This window comes from Rhinolophus sinicus, chromosome 17 (genome assembly GCF_057876585.1).
Source record: "Rhinolophus sinicus isolate RSI-liver-muscle chromosome 17, RSI-T2T, whole genome shotgun sequence".
Taxonomy (NCBI): domain Eukaryota; kingdom Metazoa; phylum Chordata; class Mammalia; order Chiroptera; family Rhinolophidae; genus Rhinolophus; species Rhinolophus sinicus.
The window spans coordinates 99,048,879-99,075,543 of record NC_142517.1 but is presented as its reverse complement, the minus strand read 5'-3'; the positions used below and the strand labels follow the sequence as shown (position 1 = coordinate 99,075,543).

Below are 26,665 nucleotides of genomic sequence, written 5' to 3'. Positions count from 1 at the left end.
TCTCAAATCCAGAATGCATAAAATAAATACATACATTTCAGAGTGGTTATTATACCATCATGAAACATGGAGCTAACTGAACATATTTTTGAAAACTCAGTGCTATATAAGCATTAAGTATTCATATTATGAACAAACATTAAAATGTAAAAATTTCCATATGTATATATGCATGCATATGTGTCTATTTATTCTGTTACATGGTAATAATAAACATTTCTGGAAAACCTTTATTTTGGGGAGGGGCAGGGTTTGAAGGAAAGGAAATTCTGTTAAATGGTAAACCTATCAGTGACTGGAAATAATAGTTTACCTTCAAAAATAATATTAAGGCCTCTACCAATACTTAAAATCCGTGAAAGAAATGACTATGGCCATTTAATATCCTAGAAATTTTTGTTTCTTTAATGAGTAACACCTGTAGCTGTTCTCTATTTCAAAACAATGAATACTAAATGAAATGCTCTATGAAAGTATATATAACTTAAATACAATCTTTTATTCCTGAACTGGGAAAAAATATAATGTGGCTAATAAAAAGATGTGCTCCTTTCAACTACACTGAAAAGAACCAAGTTTTAAAGTAGTTCTTTCATTGTCTTTCACCTCTGCTTAAACAAAATAAACATATTTCCAAGGAAATTTTTCATTACATTCTTATTCAGACATTATGAAAAAGAAATAAGCTTACTTGTGTCTGCTTGGCTTCCCACACTGATGTACCTGTCGTTGCCAGGAAGCGCTGTTTGGTAGTAAGTGGTCTCTTCCTGCTGAGGGGTCTTGGCATTCTTTGCAGTAAGAAAAGCCACTGCTAATTCCAAGTTTCCATTACTGTCCTTCAAATAGCAAGAACAGAACATCAAATATGGTGAAATATTTCTAAACATTCTCACATGATTTATGTAATGTTTTTCATAAGAACTAATAACAGCAAAATCATTTTTGATTTGAAATTATTTTTGTGATTCTAATTTTACAGTATAAATTCAAGGTAAACATAGTATACTACAACAATCATAATTTCCTTTTCTATTAATTAAAACTATTAATATGATGTAAAAATCAATTCTGTAACTAATTTCTTAGTTTTCCATTACTTTCATATCTGCTTAACAAAAGTCAATCACAAACTTCTAAACTATTTTCTGGAAATGTTTCTAAAAATGTTTTCTGGAACTTGCCATATAAAAGGGTGAAAAATGAACATTTATAACAGTACTTCTGAAAATAAGGGCAATAAAAGATACTTCCTTTAATATGGATGCTGAATACATGCCTACAGCCAACCTTAACAAGCAAATTTCAAAGGGTTTTAGGAAGAAAATAGCAAAATTTTCTCAAGCTTCATAGTATAAAGAGACAGAACTCCTTGACAGAAATACTCAGGACTGACAAGATGACAATCCTACCCAAATATAAATACTATATATATTTTATGCAGTTCTCATCAAAAGCATACCTGGACACAAGGTATGCTTTTTATTCTAAAGCTGATTTAAAGGAAAGCAGATGCTAGAAAACTAAGAATTTCTGAAACAACAGAATAATGAGAAGAGTCTTGCCCAGTGATATTGCTATGCTCTCTGTACAGTTAACAATGAATGTAACACTGGCTCTATTACAGCTAATTGAGACATTAGGAAATCCAGATATTAATAATGAAGTTATCTCTGTAACAGAAGGCCCAAACACGTGAGGCTATATAGGCCTTAAGAACATGAGTACACGCAAAGTGTAACAGGAAGCCAGTGGAGAGTTTGGGACAGAAATGACAGAGTATGACTTACATTTAAAAAAGATCACTTGGGCTGTGTGTTGGGAATAGACTATAGGAGAAAAAGGGCATAAACAGAGCCCAACATTATTTGCTATCGTATTAAATGTGGGGGGTGACAGAAGGAGAAAGACCAGGATGATTTCAAGATATAAGGCCTGAGCAATTGGAGGAATAAAGTCCCCGACCCACCCTAACTCCAATTCTAGCAGCCGGTGAAGGAGAGAGAAAAGAGTGCAGTTTGAAAAGCAACACTGCTTTAAACTTTATCACAGTTATTGTAAGATTCTTACTTAAATGATTCATCCAAAGTATGGGTATAATGTTCTAAGTGAGATAGGGAAACTAGTTGTAAAACAATTTTTTTTTTTTAAAGTTTTTTTTTTTCTATTGGGGAAGGGGATCAGGACTTTACTGGGGAACAGCGTGTACTTCCAGGACTTTTTTTTTCCCAAGTCACATTGTTGTCCTCTCAGTCTTAGTTGTGGAGGTTGCAGCTCAGCTCCAGGTCCAGTTGCCATTTTCTAGTTGCAGGGGGCGCAGCCCACTATCCCTCGCGGGAGTCGAACCGGCAACCTTGTGGTTGAGAGGACGCACTCCAACCGAGCCATCCGAGAGCTCAGCGGCAGCTCAGTTCAAGGTGCCCTGTTCAATCTTAGTTGCAGGGGGCACTGCAAACCATCCCTTGCGGGACTCGAGGAGTTGAACCGGCAACCTTGTGGTTGAGAGCCCACTGGCACATGTGGGAATCGAATCGGCAGCGTTCGGAGTTAGGAGCACGGAGCTCCAACCGCCTGAGCCACTGGGCCGTCCCTAGTTGTAAAATAATTTGCAATAACAAGGGCTAACATTTATCGAGCACTTAGTATGTGCCAAGAAATGGCTAAGTACTTTTCACATACTATCTCACATCATAATAAACTAAATGCAACAGGCATTTACACAAACTTCTGAAGGTCACTTACTTTGGATACTCAAAATAAAATAAAAAAAAGAAGCGCTGAAATAATTCAATAACATGTGGCTCCCAAAAGTAGATTCCTTGTCAGCATATAACTGAGAGAGTCAGCTCATTATTAAACATCTTACAAATTTATACTGAGCAACAGTTAACGTTTAGCACATTGTTTCCCCTCACCCCCACCCTAGCTACTGGTAACTGAAATAAAAGTTAAAAAAACAAAAACAAAACTGTAGTCACACAACTTACCTCAAAGAAAATGTGGACAATAAACTAATTCGATTAACTCTTTATTCTTATTTATTTAAGTATATTCTATATGTTTCCCAAGTTTATAAAAAGAAAAGCGAATTCCCTACATGTGCCCTGACAAGGTAATGGGTGTGGTCTCACACTCAGTGACACACAATGGGAAAGACACTTCCTGAAGATACACATGGGTGATTTAGTCATATGTATCAGAGCAAAGAAAAAACTGGCAATCATCTAAAGGTCTTAATCATAAAAATTGAGGTATGACACTTTTGCTTCCGCTCCAAATATTTATACTGGCTTCATAAACCCTGCATTCATACTCTAAACAGTACTATTTCATCATTTTTCTACCAGGAAAAAAAGCTGAAGCAAAGCTAGTAAAAGCAGAAATTAAGTGTGGAATCAGGCTGCTTGGTTTCTATTCCAGGCTCTCAAGTTGTGTGATCTTAGCCAGTCACTTTAACCTCTCTCTTTCCTTACCTTTTAAAAGGGGATGAAAATACTATCTACCTCAGAGAGTTACTGGGAGGATGAGTTAGCCAAATAAAGTATTTGGAACAGACCTTGTACTCTAAGTGCTTAGTAAGTGCTAGCTATTATCACTATCGTTACGATGATTATGATTACACTCATCTAAAAGATAAATTATTTCAGAAACAAATGATCTTTGGGCTCAGAATTAAAAATTACATGATTAACTTTGCTTCACGGAGCACATTGGGAAGGACGGAAGCTGTCTGTAGGCCTCCAGTGGCACAAACACGATACTGCCATTAGCCTCAGTAGCAATATGTACTCATAAATAAGCTTAAAATGCACTTCCAGTTCTTGAACATGCTTTGTTAGCTGATCTTTTTCAATGTGCCTGTCTACATGATCTGACTCATCTGGGTACCCCCATGTGGAAAGGAGGGTACTTCTTAAGATACTACCAAAGTGATACACTTTATTTGTTCCATGTACTACACAGCTTGATGTTGAATAGTCTTAAGGTGCAATAAGTTGAATGGTAGCCAATTTATATTTCTCCTTTATGGAAGGAAAAAAATGTAAGCTTATGACAGTCTATTAATTTTCTAATTCTCATTCCTCCTCTACCCCACCCCACCCTTCACCCCCCATTTAAATTCTAAAAACGTGGCTCTTGAGTAACACCAGCCATCAGAATTTAGATTCATACCCCTCCATTTTGCATGAAAAGTTTCGAACGGAGGGAGTTATTATCTGACCCTCCAAGGTATCTTGGAACATTAGGTTGCTGAAAGCTAACATGCTCAAAGTTGCAGTATGTTATATTAAGTAAGGCTCTTACTTTATAAAAGTTCTTTCTTATAGCTCTACTACGATTACTTGATATAACTGAAAAACTAAACTTTCAAATGTGGTAGGCAGTAGAAATGAGGGTGTAACACAAACTGTATGTCATAAAACAGAGGTCATACCTTCAAAGCTTGCTGTAGTATCTGGGTGTCATTAATGCCAGTAATCTCTCTCAGCTGATTCAAAAACGTCTGCTGGTGCTGGAGGAGGGGAAAATTCAAAATCATTACACTCTGAAATCTGAAAATATAAATAATCTTTGGGTAAAAAAACAAAAAAAAACAAAAAAGCAGAAAATACAAAATAAACTATAATTGAGTAAAAAAGAACAAAACCTTGAGAGAGACTGAACAAATTTTATTCTTTCAGGAAGAATGAACCATGCTGTAGGGAGCCCTTATTCCATTCTCATATTTTCAAAAGAACTTTTACATTACTCTCCAAGAGGTCCTACTGAACTAACAGTTTCTGGCCCATTCTTCACCTAATTTATGCCTCCCAAAAAGAAAGAAATGATTATGATGGCTAACTCTGAGAAGAACTAAGGAAAACTGGTATCCGTTGAGCCACTTCCACTGAGTGAAATCAGCTAGCTCCAATAATCTCTCCCTGTCCCTAGGGTCAGCCAACATCCAGGCACCAGGGATGTTTGGAAAAAAAACAAAACGTGCGTCTGGCAGGCCATGCACTAGATGGGCACATAACATCACGGGGATCCAAAGATCTATTCCAGGAGGAAAAGAGAATCATGTTATTCTCCAATTGTCATAAAAAATCCTAAACAGAATTGATCACTTGCCCCATTTGCTTCAAATCCATTTATGCTCTATTGGCCTACATACTAGTCACCTACTATACACACTGTATTGGAGAGAAAGAGAGGTAGGTAGAGAGGATGCTGCTCAGGTCCTTCCCTGAACTTCCCTAATTCAGAGCCATGTTCCTCCTTAGGCCTCTGTGTTTCTTAAAACAAGTTCCCAAGTCAGTACAATGAAGTAAAGGCAGCTCAATGGACATGGTATGAAAAACGAGATGTCAATAGAATAAAAGGATCTGATGAAATCTTTCTTGAAAATTGTTTTTACATTCATCTCAGTAATAATTCTGTCGAGAATCGTAAATGGATGATAAAACTATTACGTGAAAGCTTGATTAGAAGCAGGATAGTTACACAGTTTCAAACTCTCTTCCAAGAAATTACAAAAGGAGGAAGAGTAATTATAAAGCAGAAACCTGACAGATCCCACCTTAACCAAGTGACCACAGTACCAGCAATCATGGGAAACGAGGACATGTAGCCTCCTGACACGATAGGACACACCATGACGGAATCATCTGCACTGAAAAACGCATAAACTGAATCGAATCTTCAGGCACCATCAGATAAATCCAAGCTGAGGGACGTTTCGCAAAATAACTATTCTGTTATCTTTAAAAGGTCTATGTCATGAAAGACAAAGGATGAGTTTCCAGATTAAAGGGGACCAAAAATGCATGGCAACCAAACGGAATGTGGGAAATCAGACTGCTTCTCATATTAAACTCTATACTGGATATTACTGGGGCAGTTGGAAAAATATGAATACGGACTGCTTAGTAACAATACTGTATTAATATTAAACTCCTGAATTTCATAACTGTACTACAGTTATGTAAGAAAAAATATTTTTCTTAGGAAATACATCCTGCGGTATTTACGTGGTATAGGGGCATGCAACCTACTCTCAAATTGTTCAGGAAAAAAATTCGTTATGGAAGTTCTTTACGCTAACTTGCAATTTTAAATTTGAAATTACTTCAAAATAAAAAGTTTTAAAATATTCCGCATAGATTTGTTGATGTCAGAATTGTAAAATGTACATTTCAAAGCATGTTTGCTAATTTAAATATGCATAATATATATACATTCAGAGACGAAGAATCCTAAACAAATTTCAAAATAAAATGAAAAAATAAAAGCAACTTGAAAGTCAAGTCTGAGATAACCTAGTGTAAATATCTTCTACAGAAACCGCATGTGTAAGTTTGAAATTATATTCAGCTACACGCAACAAAGTTTCAGCTAAACAGTAGCTTCAACGTCCTACAGTGTGTTTCTTCCCTGATACAAGCAGACTGGAGGTGGGTAGTTCACATCTGATAAAGACATCACATGTGACATCAAAGACCTAAGCTCCTCCTGTCTTCCCACTACACATTCTTATAGGTGACAGTCATCAAATACCTGTCACTCCACATCTCCTCCTGCAGCATCCTGTCCAAGCTTTGGTTAGGTAGGATAAAGGGAAGGGCAAAGGACAAAAGATTTCTGCAAAACGATTCTGCCTTGTTTAACAAACCCCGTCTAATAACTTTCACATAAAGCCTTAATGAGCAAAACAAAGTCACATGGCCACTCATGGTTACAAAGGACGTTGGGAAATGTACTTTTGAGCTAGGCAAAACGCTGCTCTGAAAATGAAATCAGGGTTCTGTTTGTATGGAAAAAAGAAAAGAAAGTATATGAGACAGGCATTGGCATTGGCAGTATCTGCCATGCCATCAATTGTCAAATGGACAGAGCTGAAATATAAGAAAAATAGAATTCTCTTTAAACCCGTCAACTTGTCTGCTTTCATTTAAAAAAATAACCAATAACTGGCAATGGAACCATGACTAAGTTATGCTATACCCAACATTACAAATTAAAGATGTATAAAAACATTACAGAAATTCTCCTTATCTATTACGATGTCTTACTTTAGTGAGCATAAAATACTTAAAAGATTCTATAAGCCTGTTCGGAATCTCACCATCGTCAGCACTGCAAACTCTTTAGACTGAATGTTATTTTCCTCAACTACAAATTAATCAATAGTAGATCAGGGAAAAACTACTGAACACCCCCCAAAATTAATCATTTGTACAAATGTTGCCGGTTATTATTTATAATGCTGGAAAAATGGAAACAGTGAAAATGTCCTTCCACTATGAAATTCTGAACTTTAATGTGCAGACCTGATGAGTCTATTAATAATGAAGATTCCCAGCCCCCACACCTCCCAGAGATTGTGATTCCAGGGGGGTTGGGGTTAAAGCTAAGGGATCTGAATTCCTAATAAGCATCTCAAATGATTTTGATACAGATGGGACCCCGAAGTACAGTCTGGGTTAAGCAAACAACTGTGTATTTTCAATAGTGAATATGTCATCTTAAAAGAAGTTACCTTTACAAAATCACAGTAAGTCTAAGTAAAATACAAAACAGTACATATACACATTAATGACCACAAAGTAAAATGTAAACATGAACATAAAGCCCAGAAAAGATGAGAGCCTGTGTCAGACTCCCAAGTCTTCTCCTTCTCCCATCTCTGTATCCACACCCTTTGCTATGTGTCACTTCCTCCCACTAGAGACAGGCCACATTCCCCTGCTGCACTGATGATGGCCTTGGCCATATGACATGCTTTGACCAATGACACATTAGCAGACAGCATGCCAGCAGACAGGAAATGTGCTTGCAGGGCTGGGCTTGCCCTCTTGAACTTCTGCAACTTCCTAAGTACATGACCCGAATAGCTCAGTTGCCCAGAAGAACGAGGCACGTGTGGAGAAGAGCCATCCAACCAACTTGCAAATCTGTGAACATGACAATAATATTTTGGTATGCCACTAACTTTTGGAATGTCTGTTATGGTGATAGTTGACTGATGCAGAGTGCAAGAAGAATACTGAGTATTTTATGAAGAGAAGTAATGTCTTCAAAATGTTATTATGGTTTGGTATTTTGCAATAAATTCAGCTAAATACCCTAGAAAAAACAAGCCAGGTGTATCTCTAGCATAGTTCATGATCTCATGAATTTTGACTGAAAATAAAACAACGAAGAGAAAAGCAATGGGGTGGGGAAGATGGCTAAGTGGGAAGGAGCAACGGTGAAAGAAATTTCTTAGCTAACTTAGCAAGAAATGGGAAAGTGATCAAAAGAGGTGAGCTATGAGGAAAATTTTAAGTTTATGGCAGAAAAGCCACCTCATTTGTCAAGTTTTCCCTTTGTTATTGGCATCTTCCAGCTGTGCTTTTTCTGTCTTTGAAAACCTGCACCTTCATTTCCTGCAATTATATATGTTTTGCTCCTGCTATTTCTGTTGTAATTAAGACCTGGCCTTTCTTTCCAGGTTTTCGCCGTCCTATTTGCCAAACTTCTGGTCTTCGACACACCCTGATCCTCAACTAAAAATGTCCTCACATGGTTCTCTCCTCCTAGACTGGTAATTTTGGATCCACCCACTTCCATCCCTAGAGCTCCTTTTCTGAGCTCTGAGGTCTTCCTCGCCCAGATTTCTTCTGTGCTAAAGTAAAAGGAGGTGGGTGCAACGTGTCCACACCGCTGGACCGAGAAGGGCAAGCCACAGTGATGAGAGAGAGCCAGTGGCTTGCAAACACCATAAAAATCAGTAAGCAAAAAGTCAAGACTACATATAGGCCTTCAAATTCCTTCCTCAATGTTATTTTTTACTGCATGATGACATCCTTAAGCGCCTACCACGTGCAGAATACAGTACTATGCACTTCACAGAAAAGGAGGCATCAGTAATTCTAATATAAATGAAGGATCAGAGGGTTTCACAGAATTCTTTCCCTTCCCCATTAATGTCGGGTCTGTTTTAAATCTTTCAGTAAAGACTACAGTGTAGATAACACTGGTGTAACTCTGAGGATGCAAAAAAAAAGGGGGCTCACTAGTTTAGGCCAAGGACAGAGGACAAGCACTTAGTATGATTTGCTATACGCCAGACGGCTCCCAGTATCTAATCCCATTTAACACACGTGCACACGCACACATACGCGGCCTCTAGGAAGTTACTCTCATTTTATAGCTAATAGACTCTTCAAGAGATCCATAAGTACAGAGACAGGAATGAAAACAGGTTTTTCAAATTCCACAGCCCATGTTCTTTCTACATTTGCTCTTCTCTACATTTTGGAAATTAAAGATTTCAGTGAAAAATGAAAACTCAGCCCCCACAGCCACTACTGTGTTGATGTAAAAGGCTTAGCTGATGGTGTAAGAGGAGCAGCACTGACTGCAAGGCAGGAAAGCTGTGTGTGTGAAAGGGTGAGTGACTCATAAGTTAGTCATTGGTTCCTCTAACTGAATTCCAAATATAAATAAACTTGGTTTAGTGCAAAGGAAAGAAAGTCAAAAGGTTTCCATCTGCAGGGGAAAAAAGGCAACTCTTAGAATGACCTCTAAAAAAGCTTTCAAATTTTCTAAGGAAAGATGGGGGGTGGAGAGAACCAATGTGACAGGAAATCCCAAAACAGTCTTCAGCTTCAGAATCCCATGCACTAAAGCATTGCTAAGGCCCTGGGGGGTGACATTTCAGAGTTACCTATCAATGAAAAAAACAAAACCTTATACTATTGCCTTTCAGGTATGTAACCACACACACATTTATTTTTGTCAGGATTCTCTGCACCTATGTGGCAACACTAAACTACCCTAGTTCATGTTGTCTTTTATCATAACAAGAAATCCCCAAACTTCATCGACAGATCATTTCAAGTACATGTCCTTCATGTAGCTCTTTGTAAGCCCGAAACCTGCCTCTAAACAGCTATATATCCAAAAAAACAACAACAAAAAAACAAAACCTAAAAAGCTTTATTTTCTAAATATTGTTTTTATTTTTATCTGTAATTTAACGGGGTGGGGGGAAGAGGTACATGACGGCTCATTTCCCTTCATATGTATTATTCTATGACCTCTCTGAGGAATTTTCCTGTAGTACAATCCTTATTATGGCTTAAAAGGGCCCTTTCCAAGCCACCGCTATCTCTGGCCTCACCTTGCCCTCCTCGTCCCTCTAACTTTCATTTAGAGTATTTAATGGTATAAAATACCATTATGCTTCTAGTGCAAAAGTTTTTGTATATTCGGCTGCCTTCTCATAAAGTTGGAGGCTCTCCTGGCACCACAGATTATAATAATATATCATGGTTAATGACCAGACTAGGTCCAGAGAGCACAGGATGTCTATTTCATTCATCAGTGTATTCCTGGTAATAGTACAGCAGCTGGCACGTGACAGGCACTCAATAAATATTGACTAAATAAATGAACATAGCAGAGTTTGCAGAGGTGAACTGGAGAAGTCAGATCACAGGGCTTAAATGCACCCCCACAGGAAAGGGGTACTAACTAATGCTGGGGATGGGAACACGAAGCATACATAAGTCAGGCCTACTTACTACGCAAACTTTCTGTACTCTCCTACATTCTACCTCGAATTTCACAGAAAGCTTCATTTCCTAGTTACGGTCTTGTCAATCCTGCTTGAAGTTGAGTGTACAGTATAGTATTGTCAAAATTCTCAGTAACAAATAATCTATATAGTAATCCCATGAGGTTGGGGTAGCTTGTATTTGCTACTGCCAGAGTCAAGGCTTATCTCAATCTTTTGGGTTAACAGCACTTTAGTACTAAAATAAATTAATCATATACCTCTATGGGTGTATAAATCTGAATGTATGCTTTTTTATTGTACACTATTTACACTTAAGCTTAGAAATGCCGGAAATTCTGAATTTAAAGTCTTTTCCTATCTTTTTATAAAATCCCAGAGCAACAAACATTCCTAAGCATTCATATAACAAAAAACAAACAAAAAACCCACAATAGAAAAAAAGGTAAAGAAATGAGATACTTTATGGGAAATAGGTAGCAAAGAGCAATGGATGCAGTAGGTGCTCAATAAATGTTTCCTCAAGTTCACATCTCTACTTGTCACCCCAACCCTTCAACCAGTCTAACATCTGCATGATGTCCAGGCCCCTAATGCAATCTCCCATCCCTATCAACGGGCAGACAAAAGAAATGTATCACAAGTAGAAACTCTAAGCAATTTCCCCTAAAATATCATTACACAGCACTATCAGCTGAGTTCATAGAGAGTGAAATACATTTCTAGGCCAAATAAGAATCCAACACCATGAAGCATGGTTTCTATGGGAAAATGCATTTTGAGTTCAAAAAACCCAACTTACATAATCTTTTTTTTGAAACAGTGTGTTTGTAAATTAAAGTGCCTATATTCTGGAAAACATGGTTAAACAAAACTTTTGTGAATCAAATCACATCCTTAAACTATGATCTCCACAGTTTAAATAAAATATGTATTTAACTTTTGATGCTAATAGCCTGACAGATCCTAGTATCTCTCTCTTATCCGATTATGTCTTTATGTATCTTGTTTCCTTACTTAAATTTTCATAATCAACTTGCTGTCCAAAAATAGAATCCTTTATGTTAACAAAAGAAAGTAAACACGCCCTAAGTGGAACTTTCAAACTGAATACTGTATACTTCCTAGCAGCTCCATGTGTCACAGACAATTCCTGAAAGCCAATACAGTTTTTGGTCACACTAATTACACACACATAATAGACCCTACTGACTATGAGAAACTCTATTCCTCTAGATACAGTGATCGGTTTAATAAAGCATATACAACTTCCCTTCCCGGACCCATAAAAGAGCTATTTGCAGAAGTGTGCCAGCCTCCAACACCTCAGCAAACTTGTCCCCCAGCCAGTAGGCTTCAATCATAACCTCTCCAACAAGCATTGAATCTCAGTCATGGAGCTTGGGGAAGACCTCTTCCAAGCTGACTCCTTCCTTTATTCTTTAGAGTTCTCTTTACCCCTTAGTAGCCAATCATCTGTCACTAGTCAATATTTCTTTGTACTTAACTTTCCCTGTTCAAATTATCATGCGGTTTCTGTGTCCTAACTGGACCCTTGCTGATACAACTTCCTTAAGAGCAATTTTTGTATTCTAACAATCCATTCATGATGTAATTCTGTATTTCTTTTTTTAGAGAATAAATCTCAAAAACAACTTGTAAGGGAAAAACTATCCATATATGCTAAGTTCTATCCTAAAACTACTATTTACTGAGCATTTATTGGAAGTATATAAAGGCACCAGAGATTTCATTACGTAGGTATGACTGATTACACTACTGGCCATTGGTGACTGACCGCAATCTCCAGTCCTTCTCCCCCCCTTGGACGGGGGAGTGGGCTGCAAGTCTAACTTAATCATATGTAATTGTTTTTCCAAGGTACAGCCCCCATCCTGAAGCTATCTAGTTCCTCAATCAGGAGTCATCTCATTAGCATGCAAAAGAGTAAATTCCAAGGGTTAAAGCAGCTCTGTGGCACGATTCAGAAAATAAGGACTAATCATTTATTTTTTATTATACCACATCTAGCTACATATGAGGTCGGACAATTAAGTGCGCTAACTCATTCTAGAAAAAGTGCCACATACCTCACTGCTGAATATCACTACAGTAGTCTTTGCAGTACTCCCCTTGGGAAGCTATGCACCAACACCAGGGCCTAGTCCACCCTTCAAAGCAATTTGGAACTCTTTTTCTGGAATGGCCATCAGAGCTGTCGTCGTATTACCCTTGATGCCCTGAATATCATCCAAATGTCTTCCTTTAAATATTTCCTTTATCTTCCGGTAAAGAAAAGTCATTGGGGGACAGATCAGGTGAGGAGGGAGGGTGTTCCAACACAGTTATTTGTTTACTGGCTAAAAACTCCCTCACAGACAGTGCTGTGTGAGCTGGTGCATTGTCGTGATGCAAGAGCCACGAATTGTTGGTGAAAAGTTCAGGTCATCTAACTTTTTCACGCAGACTTTTTAGCCTTTCCAAATAGTAAACTTGGTGAACTGTTTGTCCAGTTGGTACAAATTCATAATGAATAATCCTTCTGACATCAAAAAAGGTTAGCAACATCGTTGCAACAAGTTCACAAATTTAATTGTCAGACCTCGTAAAGCTTCTTGTACGTAACAGAAGGCACCAAATTGTTACGTTTCTTTGTCCTTGTTCATGGACTTCTTTGTCTAGAATGATACCACCAATCAATCTGCCTACTAGTCTTCAACAGTTCATTTCAACCATTACCTTCTATGTGAGGTCTTTCCCATTCTTCTTAGATCCTCTCCCTAGTCATACCAATACATCTTAAAAATACTTCATTTAACTTCTCATATCATACATGCATTTCTGGCTCCCACCACTACCAAACTACTATAAGCTTTTTGTGCATTACTTATTTCTCAATCAGCTTAAAACAAAGAAAGAATAAACGAATGTATGGACATGATAATGAGACATAACTGGCGATCTAAGTGGAAACAGGCAATTGAAAACCTGAAGCTAGAGTTAAGAGTATAAAATTTAATTCATTTCACATATGCAAACTTGGTTGTAATGAACATAACATGACTGAGAAAATACATGATCTCTCCAAGATAGAGCTTGCAAAGAATAAAGCAGAAAATCAAAGACCAAACCTTGGAAAACTGCCACCGTTAAGAAGCCAAAACACAGTATATTGTATTAGCAGCCAAATTTTACTGTGCTGTATAGCCCAACTGCAAATGGTGTAAATGTATGTACTGAAAGTTCACACAACAAAACCTGCCAAGCTCAAAGAAATCTTTCCCAATAGCTAGGCCTACTTGCTATTGTCTTCTTACCCAAAAAGTCTCAACTTCTTTGTGTTTTGTAATATGCATGCAAATACTAAATATTTTGGCAGCATGCTTTGAAAAGGTTTAAAACCTTAACTACAACAAAGTTCAACAACCCTAAAAGAGGTAGCAATAATTATCACACAATTGTTACTTCGGTATAATAACACTGTCCCATGGTGTCTGCAAAAGCAGCTATGGCACTGAAGGCAGTATCTGACCCTCTTGACTGCCTAAGCACTAAGATATGCTCACAAGGTAAAGTACTTACAAGTTCTAATAAATAATATGTATTTGACACTAACTTAAAAGTAAGCTATAATTGTTATCTCTTATTCACAGCAACTGTACTCCGCTGTACACTAAATCACACAACCTGTTCAGTTCAACATTCTGCTTGAGAGACACTGCAATTAGTTATTGAGTTAGAGAAAAAAAAATGTTTTAAACTACCCCGTTTCCCCGAAAATAAGACCTAGCCGGACAATCAGCTCTAATGCATCTTTTGGCGCAAAAATTAATATAAGACCTGATCTTATATTATAGTAAAATAAGACCCGGTATTATATTATATTATATTATATTATATTATATTATATTATATTAAAGACCCAGTCTTATAGTAAAATAAAACCCGGTATTATATATATTATACTATATTATATTATATTATACCCAGTCTAATAGTAAAATAAGACTGGGTCTTATATTAAATTTTGCTCCAAAAGACACATTAGAGCTGATTGTCCGGCTAGGTCTTATTTTCAGGGAAACATGGTATGACCAAACTTGGAGGCACATCTGTGAAGACTTTACAACAAAAAGGCTAAGAAGACCACTCTAAGACAATGGCCATCAACTGAGTGCTAGGGTCACAGATGTAAAGTGGATGACAACAGCAATACAGTCTACTCCCAAAGCTTATTAACAACATATTACAAGAATATTCGGATACACATATATTAATTTCCCTGGTTGCAGTTGGAAGTGCCAAGTTAGCATCTATAAAAAACTACCATCTGTCAAATTAAGTTAACCTTGTTATTCTAGATTTTATTAATTTTGTGGTTTTGGTTACATCTAAGTTATTTGTTTTTGGTTTTAGTGAACAACAGCTATACAACAGAACATGATAAATGTACGCCTACTTTATGTTTATGTAAGCTTCAGTAAAACTATAATAAAAAAAATCAAAAATACTTCAATTCAAGGGAAAGTCTTTGAAACCTGTTTTCCTTCTTAAAAAAAAAAAAAAAAAAAAAGCCCCAACTCAAGAATAAAAAAAATATTGTCATCAGGTGGAGTATTAATAGGGAGAAACTTTTCAATAAAGTTGCTGGTTTTCCAGAGAGGAAAAATATATGTGAATACCTACTCAAACAATATGCAAAACTGAAATCCACTTCAATGTGCAAAACTGAAATCCAATCCTACTTATAAAAGAATACTATAAAGGGGGTAAAAAGACATCCTGAAAGTGGAAAAAAATATATGAGAAATATGTAAGTGGGGAAAAAATGTATTTAGATTATAAAGAATTCCTTTAAATAAAATAAAGGGGGTGGGGGGAGGGCAAAACAACCCAAAAGAAAAAAAATGAACAAGAGAAAAAATATGAATTACACAGAAAAAAATCTCAACGGTTCATAAATATTCAAAAAGACAACCAAATAGTTTATCAACAGTAGAATGGTTAAGTTCTGGTGTGTACATAAGTATATATGAATTACAACACAAGGTTCATTAATTTCATATGAACCTTGCCTCTTACACCCTCGGAGCACATGTAACAATAAACTCCACATAGATCACAGACCTAAACGTAAAAGCCAAAATAATAAAACATTTTAGAAAACAAACATAGGAAAAAATGTTGTGTGAATTAAGTTTCAAAAAATTAGGTTAAAAGCATGTTAAGAGAAAAAAATAGTACAATAGACTTTATTAATGTTAAAATACTTTGACTTCATAGAAACTGACAAGAAAATGAAAAAAATAAGCTACGTATCGAGAGAAAAAACGTATTTATAATACATTTTCAGAATATATAAATTCCTACCACTCAATGGCAAGACGCAGAGTATCTACAGAAGACATAAAAATGGTAAGGAAAAGATGGAGGCAGCACGTTCCCAGTGCCTCCCCGCCACACCCCCTGCCCACCTACCACCCCTCCCACAGCCTGGCTCCCCCTAACCCCCCCCCCCCAGACAGCCCCCTGTGATCCTCAGACAGGAGGAACAGGAGAAGCAGACGTGCTGTCAGTCAGCCCCTGCCTTTGCACATTAACCCCAGAGAGCCACCAGTTCTCCAGGCAGTGCAAGGGGTATGTATGAAGGGTGCCTGACACCACCTGCACAGCCGAGGACGCAGACAGGATTTGCTTCCACCTGGAAACTGCAGACCTTGAGGCTAGAGTTTGCCTGAGCCAAACTGGCCACACCAAATAATACAAATGTTTCCAGGGCCCCAGGACCATACCTCCTCACACAGGACCCCAGGCCCTGAGGGGGCTGCTCGGATCCCCAAGTCCCCAGAAGCCTGGCCCCCTCCCCAGGAAATACCACAGCAACCACAGAGCTAGCTGAGCCCAGCCATCTCCTATGCTGCCTTCACCTATCCAGCCACAGCCCACGTGCTCAGATGCACAGTGCCCTTCCAGCAAGGATGGGATACTGCCAGTTGTTAGTTCTGCAGTCTTACCACTGACTTGAAGCCCTAGTCCCCCTGGGGAAGAAACCTGGAGTCAGTTCTGAGAATCTGGAGGGTGCAACCAGAAGAGGCACAGAGTGTCCACTGAGCCCAGGAAGCCTGTGCAGGGAGTGCTGCTTCCCTCCTGAGACACCGGGCTGCTGCGCGTTCCCTTTCAGTCCCCTTCGTCAGCCCCGCCCCGCCCCCACATCTTTCTCTAAGGCCTCAAGAGCGCAGGGGTCCTCTTGATGAGTCCCAGAGGACCCAGTTCCTCGAGCTGTGCAGCAATGCTGCCCTCAGGCCCGGTGCAGCTCACCCTCACCCCACCTACTTCCAGGCTGAACAGCACTAACAAAACCCCTGCAAATATGAAGTGTGTTCTAGTTTAAAACAGGCTCCTCTTCTTCCTTGTTCTCACGTGGACCACAAAATGTAAGAAAAGTCTTTGCTGCCTGAATGACTACCACCTACGAGCCGCCCAACTCCCCAGCTCATCCCACCCAAACTTCCAAAGCAATGACAATGTGAAAGTATTCTGTACCCTGTGGGACGAAATATTCGTCATAAAACTTTCTCTTGCGTGTACAACTGATTATCAAAGAGATTAACTTAATGTGAGTTTGAGGCATGAATAACAAAAGAGCTTTCATTCTTCAGCAGTGAACATTTTTATCAGGTGTTAGTTTAAAAAAAATGAAGGGAAGATTGTGCGATTTCATTTTGTTTTGTGTGCATATTAAGTACTTGCTCCTAAAACTGTTTTACTTTTAGCAACATCTTCAACTTTTTAGCCATTTTCAGACTTAAGAATAAGCAGCTACTGTTATTGCTGATTTTGTAAGAATATATGAAAAGCAACATTTTAAAAGCATTCAAAAATGGCTAATAAACACATGAAAAAAATGTCCAAGACTATTAATCACTAGAGAAATACAAATTAGGTAATACCACAATGGCTACCACATAAAAGTGACAATACTACGTGTTAACAAAAAAACCTAGGCCTCCTAGAGCTCTCACATTGCTGATGGGAATGTACAATGGCACAACCACTTTGAAAAACCATTCAGCAATTCTTATAACAATTCTACAACTATGTATTGTTTCAAGAGAAATGCAAATATGTCTATTCAAATACCTGCTTACAAATGTACACATGGCAACATTATTTGTAAGAGCCACAAACTGCAAACAACTCAAAAGTTCACCAACACGTACATGTTTACAGATTTTGGAATATTCATATATTACTCAGCAATAAAAAGGACCAAAACTAATACTTGCAAAAAGATGGCTGAATCTCAAAAAGATTTTACCGAAGAAAAAAATATCAAATGCAAAAAAAAAAAATTATGATTCCACTTATGTGAAGAACTAAAACAGCCAAAACTCATCTATTACTAATAGAAATCATTATCAACGGTTACCTGGAATAGGGAGGGTGGAGATACTAAATGGGAAGGGTGACAGGGGTCTTCTGGAGTGACAGAGCTATAAATGCCAAAATGCATCTAATTATACACTTTAAATGGGTGTTTTCTTTTTGTTTGTTGTAAATTATACCAACAATAACATTAACTTCGAAAAGTCAAGATACGTAGCAGCTATTGGGATGTGGAAGGGAGGGACAGTGTGGGTGAGACACAAAGGAAACTTCTAGAATAATTAAGCTATTCTATTTCATGTCCAGGGGGGTACAAAGTGTAGTAACTTTATACTCTTAAGCTATACATACGTTTCCATAAGCTATGTTTTATACAGATAAAAAAATAGTATTCAGAAATGATTCATACACACATACCACCAAAAGACCTAGGATGACAGAGAAATAGCTGACAAACAAGCTACCTGCCACCCAGGATGCCTGGAGTGAAAGCTTTCACCAGAGTCACTTGGACTCAAAGGAAAAAGTATATGCAAGCATCAAAATGTAAAGTAACACAATATCCTTCAGTTCTTTAGAAACAGAATTCTCTTTATCAGTTTGCAACAACTAACACACACAAATATTTCAGAAGCACATGAGAGGCCAAAGTAGGAAGCTGTCCTTTAAAATCAGCAATGAAACAATATCCACTATTACCACTTCTAATTAACATTTATTAAAGGTCTTACCTAATGCAACAAGAAAAAAAATGTAATTACAGACATAAAATTGAAATAAATTAAGAAAACTGTCATGACTTTTCCTGGTATGACCCTTTACACATAAAATCCAAAATTATCTCTGGAAAAAATACTGAAATAGAAAAGCTTAGGAAGGTGGCTGAATATCAGGTCAATACATAGAAGGCAGTTACATTTATTTGTACACACACACTAGTAACAAATAACAAATATTTCAAAGCATCACATATAATTGTCATCAGAAATTATCAACTAGAATAAGACAGAACAAGAATTCTACACTTAAAATTATAAACTGAATAAGAGATATTAAAGACCAATCCATACCCTGTTTATAGATAGAAAGACTCAATATCATAAAGACGTTACTGATCCCAAATTGGTCTATAGATTCAGAGAAATTAGAAATAAAAAAAATAAAAAAACTCACACAAAGGTTTCTCAGAGAACTTGGTATGATTATTCTAAAATTTCTAAGGAAGAATAAAGTGCCACGGCACCTTAGAAGACGAGAAGCAAACTTACTTTTCCAGTACTAGAGATTATTATGAAGTAATGAAGACAGGATGGGTTCACAAAATGAATAATGCAACAAAATAGAGAGCACAGGGGAAAAAAGAGCATTTTACATAAAGCTTTTATATGACAGAAATGGCATGTCAGTTCAGTGGGTGAGAGCATTCACTTCTCAATAAGGTAAGAACAAAAAAATCACGTGTATACTAAAAATTAAATTGGATCCCACTTTATACGAGGTACAAATATTAAGTGCAGACGGAATAAGATCTAAATGTTGCAAACATAACTTTAAAACTCTTAATGGAAAAGATAGATGAATATCTTTTAGATATCAAAGTGGGAAAAAGTTCCTAAATTTAAAACAACTAAAATTAAAACTATATAGCTTCAGGAATTCATAGAGATGCAACAAAAAGGAAATCAAAGGGGGAAATGAACACAGGATACAAGATGATTACAATCTCTAACGAAAACATATAGGCTACTTTCAAAGTTCTAGCTTTTGTTTTAAGTGGGTTCGTGTGTTTATTATTAAAAATAAATAAGCAATTTCATAAACAAATGGAGTATTTGCATATATAGCTTATTATGAATCAATGTTAAAATGATTATTAATTCAATTCTGTGCACTTCATAATCAACTAAAAGTGTGTATTATTTAAACAACCTCCCCCCCCAAAATATCTGACTACCTATGGAGGTAGTAAATATAAAATTGGCATTACAAAAATAATCATCTGGGCAATCAAACTAAAAAGTTATCTGAATACGTAAGACAAAAAGAGAGAAGAAATTATAAAATAAAATCTGAAGCAAGAGAGATAAATGACATCTAATATTCCAATAATGTAGTTACAGAAGAAGGGAAACAAGAATAGAATAGAAGCAATACTTTTAAAATATCTTTTCCCGAGAAGAACACTAAAGTTTTCAGATCAAAAACCTAGGCAAGAATGTTAAAAGAGATACACACACACACACACGCGCGCGCGCGAAATTTCTGGATTCTAACACCAAAGAGGAAATCAATACAAAAAAAAAAGGTAAACATTAAACACTATTATACTCTACCAAAAAACCTAGTTAAAAGTAAATACCCAATTTAAAAAATCTCATTAGCTACTAATGTGTCTGTAACACAATTAAGTAATATTGTTGACATAAGGTATACTCTAAGAAATTTAAAAGGGCATCATTTAGAATTACAATGCTACATTATTCCAATAAAAATCAGGAATGCTGCAAATAAAAATACGCTAAAACTCTTGCCTTATTGGTGGTAGAGGGAAGGAGGGAAAACTAATTATTAATTTTTGACACTCCCAGAAAAATATGTGTTTAGATAAATTTGTTTCAAATTAAGAGAGCAGAAATGAGAAAGAGACTTCCAAATCATTATAAGATATACAGGCAAGGGTAGGGGAGGTGATACAATGAAAACTTGATCAATCCACCAAAACTGAATGGGGAAAACATGATTAATAAATGGAAACACAGATGACATTAAAAAAATTAAATTTATAAGTTATCGCCACATATGTAAATGATGAAATCCTACTAAGGACCAGCAAATACACACAAGTTTGGATTGGATCCATTAGAAATACAAAGATAACTTGATGAAGTTACATTAAAAGACATCAACATCTCTCAGAATTTAAGAAATAAAGATAAAAAATTAAATATTCAAATCACACTGTTAAGTGTTCATTTAATATATATAGAACTCTATAAATTTCAAATATATATCCTTTTCATATGTTCATTAAAACCACATGTACTTAGTCATAAGAAAATCTTAATAAATTTCTAAAACTATTACAAATCATATTCTCTGAACAGTGCATCAAAACTAAACTCAACAATTTCTAAAATTCCAATAATTGTCTAATTTCGAGCTTTCATTGTCTCTCAATAATGTTAAATCTTGGGATTTAGCTAGGAAACTAGAATAACTACTGCACTTGCATTCATTTTAGAAAACATTCACTCATTTCCTTCATCAAATACTTACTGAAACCTACTATGTGCAAGGAACTGTTCTAAGCCTTAGGGTGAAACAAGAGGCAAAATACTTGCTCTTAATGAACGTTACATTTTACTCAACTCAGAAGGATGCATTTAATGTAAATAGTATCCAGCTCACTTCATTCTATAAAACAGTTTCTAGGTCCCTGGGAAGAAGCCTTCCATTGCTGCCCTAAAGAATCCTCACTTGGGATCTGAATCTATGTATCAAATTTCTAAGATCTAAGGATCCTACACTTAGGAAAATATAAAGCACAAAAGCTGAAGATACATGTTCAAGATCAAACTATGACAAGCTTTAACTGTACATAATCTGCCTCCAACTCTCCTCATTTGCATTATCCAAACCTCAGAAAAGCAACTCTGTAGTTTTCCTACATTTCTTAACTGCCATGGCCAAACTTCAGCAATCAAGCAAAGAACACAGAGAAAAAGGCAGCTCTTTGACTTATACTGTAACAAGCTACTTTGTAGGTAAACAAAAGACCTATGAAAGTCTTGTGTTGTGCTGCTTTAGAAAAAGATTATCACTAATCATACATCTTTCTGGAAGAAAACAAAAAAAGAATATTGAAAGTATAGGAAACTGTTCCAACCACCAGATACAGCTATTTACATAAAACTAATGTTATACATGTGCATACACACACACCATTTTTTTAAGGAGAGCAGAAAATAGACTAAAATTTTAGTTGTGCAATACGCACTAGACAACTCTCATTTTACTGGTAATTCATAAAGTTTAGAAATGAAAACAAAGAGTTTCACTTTTGTTTCTTGTAAAGTATGAAGTTTACTTCCTAGTTACTAGCTTGAAGTCCACTTCCTAGTTACTAGCTTGGTGGATTTAAATCTATCAATTTATTTGAAGTAGACGGTATAAAGCATTTATACCCATATATATATTTTTAAAATAGTTCTAATCCGAGTAACAAAGTAATAGTACATAAATACAGGAAGCAAACAAACACATTGTTTCTTTTAAAAAACACATAAATACCATGACAGAAATATAATAAATTATAATGCTCTAAAACAATTTCCCCAATATCAATGAAATGATCTGATATACACACTCTAAAAATAGCATCATAATGATAATACTTTAAATTAACAACTATTCTCTTTGTGTGAGGAGAGGGTCCATTAAACTATGAAATTGGACTTGATGACCAAGATCACTTTCAGTAATTTGATTCCTGGTCTGACAATTTTATGCATAAAACTCTGAAACATGCAGATCTGTATTATCTGGTTCTATACTAAAAAAATACTTTAAGTCAAAATCAATTTTATTAATAAAAAACTCACAAATTTCTTGCCATTGTTCAAATTTATGAGACGTGAGAAATATTAGCTACATTTCCCACTTTGAAATAGACTTTAATATTTGACACTGAAAAGAACTATAAATAAAAATAGCAAACCTATTAAGTATTACTTAGTATACATATGATCCCAAGATCCTGTGCTAAGTAGTAACACTATCTCAAACATCAAAAACTAAAGTTTAAGATATTCAGAATAGAATAGAGGGGATTTAGGAGATAAACTGTTGTTCTAAAGTCCTATTATTAAATCTAGAAATTATTTCACTGCAAATAATTTGCAGTGTGCAATAATCTTCTAAATTTACCAGTAACAGTTAACTAATACACAAGTTCCAAGACAACTTTCTCAAAGTGCCTAAAATAACAATGCACTATCCTTGCTTTCCAAAATTCTTGAGCATCTTCAATTACCTCGTGTACCATCATAAAATTCTAAAAATAATTTCAAAGCAAAAACTTAGCAGGCTGTAAATAAATGCATAGTCCATTTTAGGACAGGAGGCCTTATTCTATAACCAAGCACAGGTAGGATATAAGCATGTCAAACCTGTAACAGGGTGGGGCCTCATCACTCAGATAAGCCAAACACATCTTTGGCAGCTGTTGACAGTAAACCAGTTAGCTCCATAATTCTAACATGATTAAAGCACTGTTTTCTTTTTGTCCAAAATGCTCGCGCTCTCTCTCGCTCTCTCTCTCTCTCTCTCTCTCTCTCTCAAGTCATAGCCAACAACTACTCTCCAGAATATAGTTCAAGCCATGAATAGTGCACTCGAGATTCTGAAAGCAAAATCTAGAATTAAAGGAGCATCTCTCACCACTCACAACGAACGATCTCAAGCTTCAGTTTTTTTTTTTTTGAAACTTGAGTGACCATTTGAATGTGTGACTGAGGCAAGAATCAAGGGTAAACGATGGAACAAGGTCAAACTTAGGGGACAAAAGATTCCTGGAATAAACATGGCCAGGAAGGTTTCCTTTCTTAAGAGGCAGTTTCAGAAAAAAGAAAAAGAAACCGAAAGAGGAAAAGGAACCAACCAAACCCTCTGCTTGTACATAGAGTCCACCTGGTAAACGTACCTGCCCTGCCAGGCAAGCAATTCAATTCTGGAGGAGACCCTTTTGCAAAATAGCAGGCCTGGAATGTTCCTGCCTCCGAAATACAAACTGTGTTCAGAAGGGATGACAACTGGCTATTCCTCTTCTTGTTTTAATAAAGTTTAATTAAGAAGCCGTATAAAGCAGTGTAGGAATGTGAGAGTCGCTCCCAATAAATACCAGGCTCCGTTGATTGCAGGAAAACAATCAGCAAAGGAAGTGGATTGAAACCCGCTAACTACTTCCCGCTTCCCACACGCAGCCCGGCACTGGGCGCGACACCCCCGAAGACCACCGGCAGAGGCGGCGGGTGGCGGGGGAGGAAGCCCGGGGCCGCGGAGGCCCGGGCGCTGGCGGGGAGGCCGGGAGCTCCGGGTCCCGGCGGGTGCGGACAGCACGTCGGAAGGAGGAGAGCGGCCGGGCTACGCCGGCTCGCGGGCTCGCCTCACCTTCTGCGCCGCGCTCTGCTGCAGCACATTCTGCTCCACGGTCATGGCCCCCGCGGCGCCGGCGGCGACACAGGCGGCGGCGTCCGGCTCCTCGCGCCTCCGCCGGCCCTGGCTGCCACGCTCCGCCGAGCTCCAGGGAGCGGCGCGGACGGCCGGGGAGGACAGCGCCCCGGCCAGGCAGGCGCGAAGGCGATGGCGGCAGGCGTGCGCGGGGACCGCGGGCTGGCGGCGAGGCGCGGACGGCGAGGGCCACGGCGGCGAGCCCACAGCTCCGCGCGGCCGCCTCAGCGCGGCTGCTCCGCCGCGGCCCCGGCCATGGGCGGTCGGCGGACGCTGGGGCGCGGGAGGGCGCGAGCGAGGCGGGCCGCGTCACGCGCGCGCGCGTTCCTTCGCTGGCGCTCGCGGGCCACTGCGGGGAAGGCAGAGGGAACGGAGGGAGCGGCCGGCCGGAATGGCGCTATCCTCCTCCCTCCCCTCCCCCAGCCGCCGTCACCGCCCCCGCCCGGCGGCTCCTCCCCCGCCGAGTCCCGCCCGCCGGCCGCCCTAACCCTACATTGTGACCCGCGGGGCGGTGGGGCGGGGCGGGGCGCCCCGGGGTCCCGCCCCCAGTCCCGGCCCCGCCCCGCCTGGCGCGGGCCCGGCGCCCCCGGGTGGGGCGAGGGCGCGCCTGGCGAGCTGGGCCTTGGAGCCGCCCCTGCGGCAGGTTACGCGACGTCAGAACTTGGCTCCGCTAAACTCCAAGCCGAGAACGGAGGGCTGCGTTCCTCCCTGTGCCCAGGACTTGTCCGGTCGCCGGCTTTCCCAACTCTGCCAAGACAAAACATTTCTCTCTAGGCCCCGTAACGTCCCCAAACCGCCTTGGGTCCCGAACCCCGGCTCCTTTCTACGTCTGCGGTCCTCTGCCCTCTCATTTCTAGGAATTTCACAAGCAATAGACTTGCCCTAAGGGAAAAGAGTGATTTAAGCGTAGGGCGGTCAGAAGTCCTTAGGATGGAATGTACTTTTCTCCTTAAGTAATCATTACATAAATGATTATTGAGGTTCTCGGTCTACTTCATTTGTACATGTGCCAGTCACTGCTAGGATCTGGAGAAATAAGGTTTACTTCTCCAAGATTTGATATAAATGAATTACGGTCTATACAACAGACATTACAAAAGTATCACTGCCTACATGGTACATAATTCTAGTATTCCAGTTGCCAAACTATCAATTAACCACCCAGCATGGAATATTTGACTATATATGGAATTATAAGAGAAACCGAACATTGAGACAGCAATCTCTATCCTCAAAAATATTCAGGAGTTAACCTGGGGATAGGAGGTGAGGGTGCTGCGGTAGGAGGGGCGGAATGATCAGTGTATATTGCCCCAAACACAATACACACATGCAAATCCGGTTTTTAATCTGTTGACAAGAAAAGCAAACTTGGTAAATGATCATTGAAATATTATCTAGTTTTATTTAATAATCCTGAATCAAGTAATTCTTAAGGCTTTGTAACAAATCCGTGCACTTTACAACTGACTTTGTACCTTAGATGTCTTTAACCACCTTTTAAGATCCTTCCCTCGAGTCTTCACATTTTTTGCTCATTTGATTTTGACAAATTACAAATTTTATTTTATTGATATCCTGTGTCTTTGCCAGAAGAATTTGAAAAGTGGTGAGACGGTTGGAAACCCAGGATTTTAGGAATAATGCAACAGTCCTGATAGAATGCACAAATTTTTTATCAGAACACTGAGACCCTAAGAGGTGACTTGTCAAAGAAGGCATACTAGAACCCGTTTTCCTCATTTATAGACCAAAGTTCTTTCCGACATATCTTCATGTTTCTCTGTATTATAGATTTTGTTTAAAAATCTATCTGGTTCATGACATTTGAATTTAAGAAAGTTAAATTTAGCATAAAATCTAGTACTGTGGTTTAAAAAGATATTGCCCGATACTAAAGATTAGTCTCAAGAATTCGGCAATAAGTCTTTCTTTGAATTAAATGTTTTAATTCCACACACAAAAAATTATCATACCCATTTTTGTACCCAAGTAAAAGCTCTTTATAGGGTAGTCATACTTGCAAACTTTGAGCATTGATTCCCAGCTTACTTCCGATTGTTTCCTGTTTAATATTTTTTAACCTTAATTGTTATTTTATAGAACTTTAATAAGAAATTTTCAAGTTTCTTTATATGCATTCTTTTTTAAAAAGAGTACAATTGGAATGAATAAAAGATGGAAATTTGAGAATTTGAGATAAATTCTCACATAAGACCCTTTGCCAGATATCCTAATTTATTTACAAAATTTGTCCCAGTGTCAGTTTTGCTGTTCAGAAGTCAGCCTTAATATATATAGTTGTTAGAGTAAGATAGCCTCAGGATACTATTTAATCATTCCTAAATTGTTGCATTACTCTGATATTTGACATTCAGGTAAACACATAAAGTGATAGAATTCTTATAAAATGTAAAATTTAGTTTTTAACAAGTCTATTTTTCTATTTTGGATCAAAATGATGTTTCTAACAATATTCACTATTGTGACTTGTGTGTGAACCAAGGAAAT

At 38.0% G+C, this 26,665-nt stretch overlaps 1 protein-coding gene and 1 pseudogene across 8 annotated transcripts in view; both read right to left on the bottom strand.

Moving 5' to 3' along the window:
* Positions 1 to 24,234, bottom strand: part of USP25 (ubiquitin specific peptidase 25) — a 116,929-nt gene extending 92,695 nt beyond the window's left edge. For 6 of the 8 annotated variants that reach the window (XM_019748900.3, XM_019748902.3, XM_019748904.3 and 3 more), the window contains exons 1-3: positions 24,095 to 24,228; positions 4,433 to 4,510; positions 692 to 836 (exon numbers count right to left, since the gene is read on the bottom strand). In XM_019748900.3, the coding sequence (XP_019604459.3) occupies positions 692 to 836; positions 4,433 to 4,510; positions 24,095 to 24,139 (268 nt within the window). In that variant the 5' untranslated portion in view covers positions 24,140 to 24,228. Of the gene's footprint in view, positions 1 to 691; positions 837 to 4,432; positions 4,511 to 24,094 lie in introns of those variants that run through there. The other 2 variants (XM_088794180.1, XM_088794179.1) reach the window with 2 other exon arrangements.
* A 574-nt stretch (positions 24,235 to 24,808) lies between these two features.
* The window catches only part of LOC109456492 (small ribosomal subunit protein uS2-like), a 139,764-nt pseudogene continuing 137,907 nt past the window's right edge, over positions 24,809 to 26,665 (bottom strand).